Source organism: Protopterus annectens, chromosome 2.part2, assembly GCF_019279795.1.
Source record: "Protopterus annectens isolate FY-2018-M chromosome 2.part2, PAN1.0, whole genome shotgun sequence".
NCBI lineage: Eukaryota > Metazoa > Chordata > Ceratodontiformes > Protopteridae > Protopterus > Protopterus annectens.
The window spans coordinates 75129982-75142167 of NC_056730.1; the positions used below are offsets into that span (position 1 = coordinate 75129982).

A 12186-nucleotide genomic window follows, 5' to 3' on the forward strand; every position below is an offset into this window, starting at 1 on the left:
ATGCAGAATAGACCTGGCAAATCCTGCTCTGGACCTGGAAATGGTATCCAATTTGTAATGTTTGGTGAAGGTGTGAACAGGTAACCATATAGCTGACTCCACAACAGAAGCTGTATCCAAACCTTTAATGAAAGCCCCAGATGAAGACAAAGCCCTGCTGGAGTGTGCCTTAACTGGAAAGAGCAGATTTTTTCCCATTCACTGGGTAGCAGAAGGTAATGGCTCTAGAAATACAGGAGGAAATAGTTTGCTTGGAAACAGGATGGCCCAGGTCTCTTGGGAGATAGGAAATGAATAGCCTGTCTGACTTCCAGATGAACTTGGTCTTAGCCAAATAATATCCAAGTTGTCTGTACACATCCAATGAGTGGAGGATCCTTTCACTAGGGAACTGTGACGATGGAAAGACGGCAGGGAGATTGATGGCCTGATTCAAGGACAGCTTATTCACTAACTTGGGCATAAATGTCGGGTTGATATGAAGGCAAACCCTGTCCCAATGGAAAACCATGAAAGGGGGAAATGCCATTAGGTCCTGCAGTCCCGAGACCCTTCTGGCTGAGGTGATAGCGACCAGAGGGACAAGTGTTCCATGTGTAGTGTTGTAGAGAAGAGTCCTTAGCTGGCTTGAAGGGAGCTAAAGTAAGCTTTTCTAACACAAAATTAAGATCCCAAGGAGGAAAGATAGGTTTCCTTGGAGGTCTGATGTTTAGAACCCCTTTCAGAGAAAGCTTGACTTCCAACCTGAAAGCCAGGGGAGGAGTTAAAGATAAACATGCTGAGATGGCAGACAAATGAGCCTTGATGGAAGAATATGACAAGCCACTTTTCATCAATTCACACAGGTAAGACATGACCACTGGTGGCACTGCAGACAGTGGTTGTAAGCTATGTTTTAGACACCAGACAGAAAACCTCTTCCAGTTGGATAAACAGGATATTCTGGTAGTGTGTTTTCTGGCCTCCTGCAGAACTTGCAGCATGTCTTCACTCTAAAGATGTCTAAAGAAAACCAAAGCCCCATCACCCACAGGGTTAAATTCATGGTGGATATCTGAGGGTGTATGAGAGTTCCCTTTCCCTGTGTGATTAGGTCCATCCTGAGGAGTAACTTGCGGTGATTGCCCTTGGCTAGATGATAGAGAAAGGGGAACCAGTGCTGTCTTGGCCAAAAGGGGGTCACCAACAAGATTTTTGGTTGTTCTCTCTGAATCATCAGTAGAACTTTAAGAAGAAGAGGGAAGGTGGGAATGCATATGCAAACATCCCCTTCCAAGGAAACGAAAGAGCATTCACCTTCCAAACCCCAGGGGTGTGTATCCTGGTGCAGTATTTGGGAATCTGTCTGCTCATGGGGGAGGCAACCAGATCTACCTGAAGAGTTCCCAATCAATGGACTACGTCCAAGAACACATCCCTGTGTAACATCCACTCATGGGACTGAGTCATAGACCTGCTTAATGAAACTGCCATCACATTCTGAACTAAGGGGGTGTAGACTGCCAGAAGAGAAACTTGGCTCTGCTGAGCAACCTCCCATGCATACACAGCAAATCTGCAAAGTATGTAGGGCCGTGCCCCCTCCCCATTTGTTCATGTACCAGAGGACTGTGGTATTGTCTGTGTACCATCTCAGCACTCCTGGTAACAGTCAGGGCTTGAATATTGTAGTGAAAAAATCAAGGCCCTCATTTCCTTGCTGTTGATATGCTCCCTCAACTGGGAGGGGGTCCAAACATCTCTCTCTCTCTCCAGTTCCCTAGGATTGCACCCCAGCCCATGTCTTGCAAGTCTGCGTATTGATCCTCGTTGGGGGGAAGGGGTTGGAGAGGAAAGCCTGGATTTTGCGAAATCTGTCAAATCCACCAGTTTAGTTTGTTTGTTAAACAGGGAATGAGGGGGCCCACAAACTCCAGAGGATGAAGGTGTTGTTTCCAGACTTTTCTCAGGAACCACTAAAATTTCCTCATGTGTAGCCTTACCAGGGGTACCATGGGGATGGTGGAGGCCATGAATCCCAGGAGTCTCAAGAACTCCCTGGCCAAAAGAGACTGTAGTGGAATCAGTCCCTGAAAGTAAGTAGTGAGGGTTAGAATTTTCTCTGGGGGCAGGTAGGCCATAATTTGGGCTGCAAGTATCCTGCAACCGAGGAATACATGGTCTTGTGAAGGGGTCAGAGAGGACATCTGTTGATTTATGGTGAACCCCAAACCCTTTAGCAGGGACATAGTGAAGTGCAGGTGCTCTTGTATCAACTCTGGGGATGAAGCCAGAATGAGGATATCATCCAATTAAGAGAAGATCTGAATACCTAGTATTCTGCAGTACACTATGACAGGGGCCAAGCATTTTGTGAATACTCTGGGGGCCATAGAGAGACCAAATGGCAAAACACAGAATTGAAAATGTAAAGAACCCACACAGAAATGATGGAATTTCCTGAAGAGTGGGTGGATAGGGATGTGCAGGTAGGCATCTTTTATGTCCAAGGACACCATGTAAGCCTGAAGGAGAACGAGGGAAGAAGTGTAGGAAGAGACAGCATGTGAAAGGAAGGCACCTTATGAAAGGTGTTTAGATGAGATAGATCTACAACAGGCCTCCAAAGATCTTCTTTCCTGGGGACTAGAAACATTATGGAATAGAATCCTTTTCCTCTTAGATCCGGGGTCATCTATTGAATGGTGCCCTGGGATAGCAGGGAATGCAGACCTGGAAAGAAGGCCATTTGGTCTTGGGGGGAGTGAGGAATACCTTGAAAAGGTGGTCTGGATTCCAAGGTCATGAAATAACCTTGTTTGATAATGCTAAGGACCTAAGAGTCCTAGGTAATACATTTCCAAGTTGGGAGGGACAGAGATACGCGAAGAAAGATGGGGATACATGAGTTTAGGGCCTGGTAGTCACATACTACCAGGTTTTGCCTAAAAGGGCTGCTTTTGTGCAGGAGTAGAAGGAGAGGATCTGGAGGGGACCTACTTTCTGGTATCTTTTCTCCCTTTAGACAGAAGTGTTTAGAAGGCTTTCTCACAAAGGATGTCTTGACTGGGTAGTTCCACTGGAAGCAGAAAACAGGGGACACAATGATGTGCCTATGGTCTTGTAATTCTCTGCTCTTTTCCTGAAGGGCTTTGAAGAGCTCAGCAACTGCAGAACCAAATAAGGCCTTGTTATCCAAGGGTGCATCCATAAGTTTTGCCTTAATATCATCTAGCAAAGGCTGCAACCTGAGCCAAGAGTACCTTCTTAGGACTGACCCTGATGCAGCCCCCCTGGTAGAAGCGTCCACTGCATTGTAACTACATTTTATGGAGTGTCTGGATACCTTGCTGCAAGATTTAAGAAGGCTACCTATTTTGGACTTGTTAGGGCAGTCTTGTAATTCTCCAACTTGTTTCATGGCATCTGACAACACAGCCAAGGAATACTTGGCCATATGAGTTTAACAGTTAATCGCCCTAACATCCAAGGTGGCAGAAGTATAAACTTTTATGCCCAACCTCTCCATAATCCTACTTTCCTTATCAGAGGGGATCAAGGAAGTGGAGGGTAGCAATTTGGAAGTCTTGTCAGCAGCCACAGAAATAGGGCGGCCACGGTGGTGCAGTGGTTAGCATTGCCGCCTCACAGCAAGAGGTTCTCCCACATCCCAAAGACATGCATCAGGTGGACTGGACACTCTAAATTGGCCCTAGAAACTCCACTGCCAATCAGCGTCGGGACAAGGTGATGAAGAAGAAGAAGAAGAAGTCAGCAGCCACAGAAATCATGGATAGGTGGTCAGCTGATGGAGCCTTGAAAAAGAACTTTGCATCCTCAGGCACTTTGTAGAATCAGTCAGGCATTTAGAAATGGGAGGTTGAAAGTCTGAGGATTTGGAAGCAGCCAAAAAGGCATCCAAAAAAGCAGGCTGAACAGGGGGGATTGCAAAAGGATTTTGAGATTCCATTTGTAAAAGGTCATAATACCTCTTTTGTGTCTCAAAGATCTGACTGCAATCTCATTTGAAGTAATCTTTCATTTGCACAATAGTCTCCTCAAAAGTGACATCTTCCCCAGGGGAGTCTGCTCCATTGGACTCCTCCTCTGGGGAAGCATACCGCAGAGGAGAAGCAATCTGAAAGGAGTAGGTTAGAGATTCATCCCCAGAAGAAAGATCTTCCAGAGGCCTTTTCCTAGGAGTGAAGTGATAAGGAGCCTGAACAGTAGCTGGTGTCCGACGTAAGGCCATGAAGGCATTAAAGAGGCCTTGGGTAAAGGCCTGCCAGTCGTGGGCTTGTTCGGAGGGAAGAGGTAGTTGAACCAGAGAAGTATGTTTAGTTTTCTGTTTCTTCTTTTTAGGAGCTTCTGACAAATGGTGAAGAGTAGGGGGCCGAACGTCAGATGACATTCCACAACATCTGAAAGCACGTCTTCCTGGACCACAATTTCAGTAACCCTATGCGGGCCTTCACAAATTATGAGCCGTGGTCCCTCCCAGCAGCACCCAGGTTGGATGCCTGCGGATCTCTCAGGGATTTTCTGGCAGTCTTCCTAACTGCTTCTGCCATGGTACCCATCAATGGAGGTTCTGCGGTTTCCAATGTGGCCTCTGGGCCTTCATTGGCCTCAGGAGGAATGCCTGGAGAAGAGAGAACAGCTGCAGTTTTAGGCCTAGGCTTCCTGGCCTTCTTAGACTGCGGCTCTTCCAAAAGGTCCCAACATCAGATCCATATCCTGCGCAAGGCGCTTCAGATGCTGATTCTCTAAGTACAATCTAAAGGAAACGAGGAGGCTTCTAAGAGTTTTAGGGACAAAGGCCTTGCAAATCACGCCCAATGTATAGTCATGTTCTGGGCCTAGGTAGAATATATAGAGGTTGTGTGAGTCTTATGTGGAATCTGCCTTCCATACTGACACTTGCCCTTTTTACCTGACATTAACTCACAAGGAACACAGCAGCAAAAAAGGTATCAACCCCCCCCCCCCCAATGAGGTATTTATCTGAGCACAGGCGAAGCACGAGGCAGCTCTCCCAATACAGTGACGACTGGAGGTGTTAGTCAAACAGGTGGCAGAGAAGTTCTGCGGTAGGTGTGTGCTGATGTCCGCTTTATACCCGACGTCCGTTTATGGCTGACATATTCTGAGTGATGCAGGCCGAAACACGTACCTTCATAGTAGCATTTAATTCTGGTAAAAAGGCAAGACATACAAGTCAACTGGAAGTGGACTACCTCATGTTATGGATACTACAGCATATAAATAGAAAGACATCTCAGATGTATAAGACTTACCAAAAGATGAAGCTTGAGAAAATGAGGCCAAAACAACATATGAAAATTACCCTCTTCTTGTTCCACTTAATTTTCTATTTGAATTTCAAAAAAAAAGGGAAAAGAGGTAAAAAACGTAAATTAGTTCTGAGGAACATTTCGGAATGACAGCATCTCTGAGACATTCTCTAGGATGGGAAATGGAGGAAAAGAATTTGCTGCACTTGACAACAGTTAGGGATACAAACAGATTGCAGTAAGGCTTCCACCAGAGAACTTCTTGCACTAGAAATGGACAACAGACCACATATGAAGCAGTAGTAAGCAAGGGTTGAGCCTGTCTGCTATGGAAATGATTACATTAGCTTAAAAATCCATTAAATAAGCCCCAGAAATCTAGGTAGACATGCTACACCTAAAAAGCAGTTCCTACAGCTACAACAGCGGTACTTGAGGAATGTCTATCGGCATTACTAATAAGCAGATATTCTTAAAGTGACATACCCTAATTCCTGACAGGAAATAGGTAAAAATATATAACATATTCCTAAATTGTTAAAATAAGTGTAAAAGGGTTCCCCGAAGAGTTCTCATCTGTGTGGTAAGAAGCCTCTGGCTGACTGCTTTTCCTAAAAAAACTCAGAGCTGCATCTTCATGAGGCAGCAAGAAATTACTAAAGATTTTAGTCACTCTAGCTGTTTATATATCTCCTTCCAAAAAAGGGCTTGGCCTATAAGCAGCCAGTGTGTGTCAGTGTGGGAGAGGATGAAAGCTTTTGGAAGTTGGCTGGTTGCTGTATCCTTGGCAAGATACAACCACAGGATACCACAGCAGTGAGAATGATGTACATCAGATGGATTCAGCTGCAAGTGTCTCCACAATGGCCTCTGTAATCATCCCACATGAACCCACCCCCTTTCTCTATCACTATCCTCTTTATTCCTCCCTTCCCTACTAGCATAACTCACTTAACTGCTCTGTATTGTACAGTTACCCTCTGAAGATAACCCAATATGTTATGTAAACTCATTCACATGAATTATTGTATATTTCTTTGCCATGTTTTTTCAAGAATGTTATAACGCCTCTTACTATAGTGTACTGTGGAGCTTTATCTACATTTGCCTAACTGTTTTATTGTAATTTTTTACTGTAGTTATCTTCAAATTTGCAAATTTTCTTGCTTACTTATGCTGTGGAGCTTTTCTCCCCAGGCCTCCAATGAAAAAGGGCTTTTGCTCAGATAGACTATCCCGGTTAACAAATGTCAAATAAATCAATAAATAAAATAGAACATAATATTCAACATATTAGCATAACTAATATAAGACAGTAGTCAGTGGGGTCTTATATGGTCAAGGCCAACTGCTGCATATAAATTATCTCATTAATATTACACCTTCTAGAACACAATCCACTCATCAGAAACAAAAGGACAATTCAGACAAACTGGGGTTTTGAATTTATTAAAGAAGCTTTGCTGACACTTCTTAACTAAGAGGAAGGAATGCCTTCTAAAAATCAGTCTTTGCTCAATAAATGTCCATTTACTTTTCATGCTCACCCACCTGAAATATGAGTCTGCGTTGTTTCAAACTCTGGCTGACACACGTTTAGGTTACAGCCCTGCATTGTTAGCTGCTGCTGGAAACTAGCCACAAGATCCGCAACCTCAGAGTCTTCATCCATATCCTCCATACTGAAAGGAAACAGTAAATTTATCAATTAGAAAAAGTCCCACACTAACTTGCATTATTCTGGCTTAATTCAGAGACGTATTATTTCCCATAGTACAATAATTGGACTAGACTAGATAAAAATTATATTTAAAAAAAATGTGCATTTAACTGAAAGGTCTGACACACTTCCAATAACTATTTCAGATAATGAACAGATGAAACCTAAGATAAAAATGCAGGGCAATGAATTACAAATGAGATACTGGCGCCTTCCCATCTGCTAGGATAAAATGAAAATGAAGTTTAAAAACAGGGTAGAATTAAAGGAGAAAAAGACATGGTTAAAGGTACTGCAGAATAAGGGGAATCTCACTGTGTGATGTCCCCACGCTGGGCCAGTAATTAAGAAGCCTGAATCCTCACCAGTAGTACTGGAGAGGGACATGCACTTGGAATACAAATAGATACACTCAGTATTTCTGGATGCAGACCTCTCTGCATCAAGCACAACTTTCCTTAAGAGCACACAGAGAACACACACAGACCGGGGTCTGGATTTCTCTACATCTGTCTCAGGTCCCTAATAAGACTCCTCACTGGTTCAGCTGTAGGGTTAGGTCCTCAAATGAGTGCCCAAGCCAAGTTCTCCAGCACTCTCTATGTAAACCCAATGCTTTGCGCCCCTGTCCCAAATAACTGACACCAACACATTGAGAAAACTGATTTTTCACACACACACCTAAGAAAGACTGGCACACATTTACTTGCTGTGCTCCCTTCTCCCCAGAGTATAAGGTGGTTAATAATGCCACCAGACATGCCACAATCAGCTACTGCAAGGTCCTTAACAAAGGGGTGCCCAATTATCCTGTGTAATATTAACACTAATACAAATGGTAGTAGTTTGCCAAGACAGCTAGGCCTTCTGGAGTGGCCCATATAGCGTCACCGAATAAATATATGCACTCTCAAAGGTTAAGTACTTTCTACAAGAACTAGCCACAATAAAAGTTTTAAATATATTTAATAATAAAAGAGCATGAAAAACTGAATAGTATATTGACAGTAAACCACAGCATTCAGATCACAGGAAATATTGAAAAGAACATTGATGGACAGACTCAGACAAACAAAGAAAAACAATATCTAAACTAAGCTTCACTATATTCCTGACTGAATCGAGGAGAATTACTATTCTGTAACAACTTACTTGATAGAGCAAGTCACAATGAAATGCGTGAGCAGTCTTTCTAGTTAGGTTCCCCAAAACAGAATACACCCTTCTCAGAGATTACTCCCTTTAAATATAACATCCAAGATGGCTTGCAGAATGAACTTGTCACCTGACTCTGGGTTCTCACAGTAACCCCTTTGAAGCTGAGACAAGAATTTAACATAGATGGCTACAATACACATCTTAAATATTTATGGCAGTGCCTGGAGATTCCCCTCTTTTTACTGAGCTAAAGAAGTTATGTTCTTACCATAACGTTCCATCTGTGTTGTTCATCTTCATTCATTCATTACTGATGGGCGTCGGTTCAGTCCTCAGAGCCGTCTCTGCCTTATAACAAGCTTGTGCCAGCCAAAAAACCTCTCAAGCTAAGCTTTATCCATAGTGCCCCTCTCCCTGTTACCTCAGATCGAGTTTGCCCATGATGAAAAAAGCAGAGGCATTTTCTGAGCTGGTCGCCTAATGTGGGATTTGGACTAAATCCGAACCTCCAGGAGCCCCTTGGAGGGGGAAGGAGGGAGGGACGTAATTAATGAAAATGAACACAGATGGAACATTATGGTAAGAACATAACTTCTTTATCTGATGTTGTTAATCTTCATTCATTCCTTACTGATGGGACAGAGTCCCTAGCTACCTCATGTCCTGGGAGGCCCTATGGAAGGATGTTCCCGGGTACCATTGAACCAAAGGATGTTCTCCTCCTGGAGACCAAATCCAATTTGTAATGAGTGATAAAGGTATGAGCTGTAGCCCAAGTTGCAGCTGCAGAGACATCATCCATTGAAGCCTTTGAATAAAAAGTAACAGAAGTCACCACTGATCTGGTTGAGCGTGCTTTGACCTTGCTTATTAGAGGAATTTTATTATGTTGGTAGACAAGGCATATACAATTTCTCAACCACTTAGATAAAAGTCACTTTAGAAACAGAGTTGCCCAATTTAGGGCCTGAATAGGAAACAAATAACTGGTCTGATTTACATACCGATTTAGTTCTGAACAGATAAAATCGTAATTGTCTATGTACATCCAGCAAATGAAGGCAGTATTCTCCTTTATTTGAGAAGTTTGGGAAAAACTGGGAGGTCAATTGTCTGGTTAAATGTCAATTCTGAAATAACTTTGGGCAGAAAGGAAGGGTTAATCTGGAGTGATACTCTGGCCTTATGACAGACCATTTAAGGGTATTTTATGCACAAGGCCTGAAGCTCGGATATGCGTCTTGCTGAGGTGTTGGCTACTAAAAATATGCATTTCCAGGATAAGAACTTTACATCGCAAGTGGCAGCAGGTTCAAAAGGTGAATGTGTAAGGGACTGCAGAAGTATTGTTAAACTCCAAGGGTCGACTGGTTCTTTGAAGGGTGGTCTGATATGTGAGACTCATTTCAAGAAGATTTTACAGAGACGATGGGAAATTAAGGATGAGTCTTGGAATGCATTAGGAAAGTTTGAGATAGCAGCCAAATGTACTCGAATGGTGAAGGCTGCCGCTCCTGAATGAAGAAGGCTTGACAAATAATCCAAAACAACACTAACAGGAGTTAAGCAAGGGTCTAGTTCTGTCGGGACCAAATAAGGAATCTCTTCCACTTGCCAAGACAGATTTTCCTTGTGGATGGTTTGTGTGAAGCCAGAAGAATGTTGCATACCGGAGAGGTAAGGTTATTCTGCCTGGCAATTACTGGAAGTGGAGAAACCAAGCTGTCAGCTCGAGACTGGATATGTTTGGGTGTATCAACCCCCTGTGGGTGCGAGATTAATTCTGGAGTTGGATCCAGAATCCACGGTTAGCATATTAGGTGAGGCGTAAGGAAGGGCAACCAAACTTGTTGGAGCCAGTAGGGTGCAATGAGGATTACTCTGCTTCTCAACCAAAAGGCCTTCTTTACAAATTGTGGGATCAGGGGTAGGGGAGTGAAAGCATTCAGAAGTCCCATGGGCCAATCATGTATTAGAGCATCCCTCAGGGACTCCCGCTGTGAGGGAATTAGGGCAAAGTAGCTGATGCATTTGTGATTTGCTGGAGAGGCAAACAGGTTGCAGCAAAGTTGGCCCCAGGAGCTGAAGATATTCGCCGCTATGGTTAAATTGAGGAACCACTCGTGAAGCAGGAGGATACATCTGCTCAGTTTGTCTGCAATCACATTGAAATTCCCAGGAATGTGTGTTGCTATCAGAAAGCGGGTGGAAGCTGTCACCCATTGCCAAATGCTCATGGCCTCTCAACACAACGGGTAGGACTTTGCTCCCCCTTGTTTGTTGATGTACCAGACCACTGACATGTTGCTGGACTGGATAGCAATTGCCCCTGATGGGAGGACATACTGGAATGCTTGCAACACTAGAAACACTGCCCTCAGTTCTAGAACACTGCTATGAAAGTTGGCTTCCATGGGTGACCAAGTGCCTTGGAACATCTTTCCCTGGAAGTGCCCCCCCCAACAGTGAAGCATCCGTGGTCACTATGGCCTTGCTATGGGGAGAAAGGGAGACTCCATAGTTCTTTTTCTGGCTTCATCCACCAAGTTAAATCTTGTTTGCACCTGTTTGTTATGTGGATCTGACAGGACATAGGATGATGTGAAGGGGACCACTGTGTTAGTAGGAGCCACTGAAGAAGTCTCATGTGTAGTCTTCGCCAGGGGAACTATCGTAATTGATGCTGCCATTGATCCCAGAAGTTGAAGGACAGCCCAAGCTGGAATCTTGTCTTGACAGAGTATCACCCGGCGTTGGGACCTCAGTCTTTCTAATCTGTGATCTGGAAGGGGGACTAGGCAAGATTGGGGTATTGAAAGTTGCTCCTATAAATTCCAAGGTTTGAAGAGGAGTCACCTTGCATTTCTCCCTGCTTATAGAGATTCCTAGGTATTTTGCTAGATTTAGTTTAAGGCTGTAACCAGTAGATACTTGGTGGGGGTGGTAAGGAGCCAATCGTCTATGCACGGAAACACTCGGAATCCTTGCAGTCTCAAGTGGGCCGTTACCACTGCCATGCATTTGGTAAACACTCTGGGGGCTGTAGAGTGTCCAAAGGGCAGCACCTGGAATTGGTAATGATTGGCTCCCAGCCAGAAGTGAAGAAATCTTCTGGAACGTTTGTCCATTTTTATGTGATAATATGCATCCTGAAGATCTAGTGAGCACATTTATTTATTTATTTATTTATTTTACATTTGTTGACCGGGATAGTCCATCTGGATACATATCCATTTTCAGCGGAGGCCCGGGGAGAAAAGCTCCACATTGACAGTAGTTACATTCATGTTAGACAGGGTACATATATATTCAATTGATTATAATACATAGAGCAGAAGAAAAAACAACTGAGTATATGCAATAATAATTGGAAAAAACTTCTTCATAATGATAGTAACAGAGAAATGAACAAATTGTTAAACCTTAGGTATTCCACTGACATAGTGATTGAGAGAGTGAGGGGTTAGTCTGGTTTGGAACACTGGCAGAGCCATTGGGTTTTAAAATGGAGGAATAGATTTTTCTTGAATTTGCTTTGGGAGGTAACATTGGTGAGTTGGGGAGGAAGGGAGTTCCATATTTTACCAATGGAATTGGCAAACAGAGAGTCACCCCCTGAGTTACAGGATTTGACCGTTTGTACAAGTAGCCTATTTGATGAGCGCAGACTAATTAGGTTTGAATAGGGGGTGATTAAGTTACTCAGCGCAGGAATGGTGTCAGGTTGAGTGAGAATTTTGAATGCAACTATTAGTTGGTTCTGCTGGAGTAGATTTGGTAGCTCTATCCAACCAAGGTTATGTAGGTTGATGCAATGATGGGTTTTATAGGGCAGGCTAGTAGCAAATCTAGCAATGTGATTATAGCAACAAGTAAGTTTGTTTAGCTCAGATTTGTAAAGGTTAGTGAGTATGGGAGAGGCATACAAGAGGGAGGAGAGGAGATGTGACCGGGCAATGGCCACTTTTGCCCTGGGAGTCAGAAAGGATTTTATTCTATATAGGGACCCCAGTTTCCTATTAACTGCTTTAACAG

General features: G+C 43.5%; 1 protein-coding gene across 1 annotated transcript in view; it reads right to left on the minus strand.

Annotated features, from left to right (window-relative positions):
• FBXO9 (F-box protein 9) overlaps window positions 1-12186 on the minus strand; it is a 1636589-nt gene that overhangs the window by 736034 nt on the left and 888369 nt on the right. Inside the window, exon 6 of the mRNA XM_044063757.1 lies at window positions 6825-6955. Coding sequence (XP_043919692.1) covers window positions 6825-6955 — 131 coding nt within the window. The remainder of the gene's footprint in view (window positions 1-6824; window positions 6956-12186) is intronic.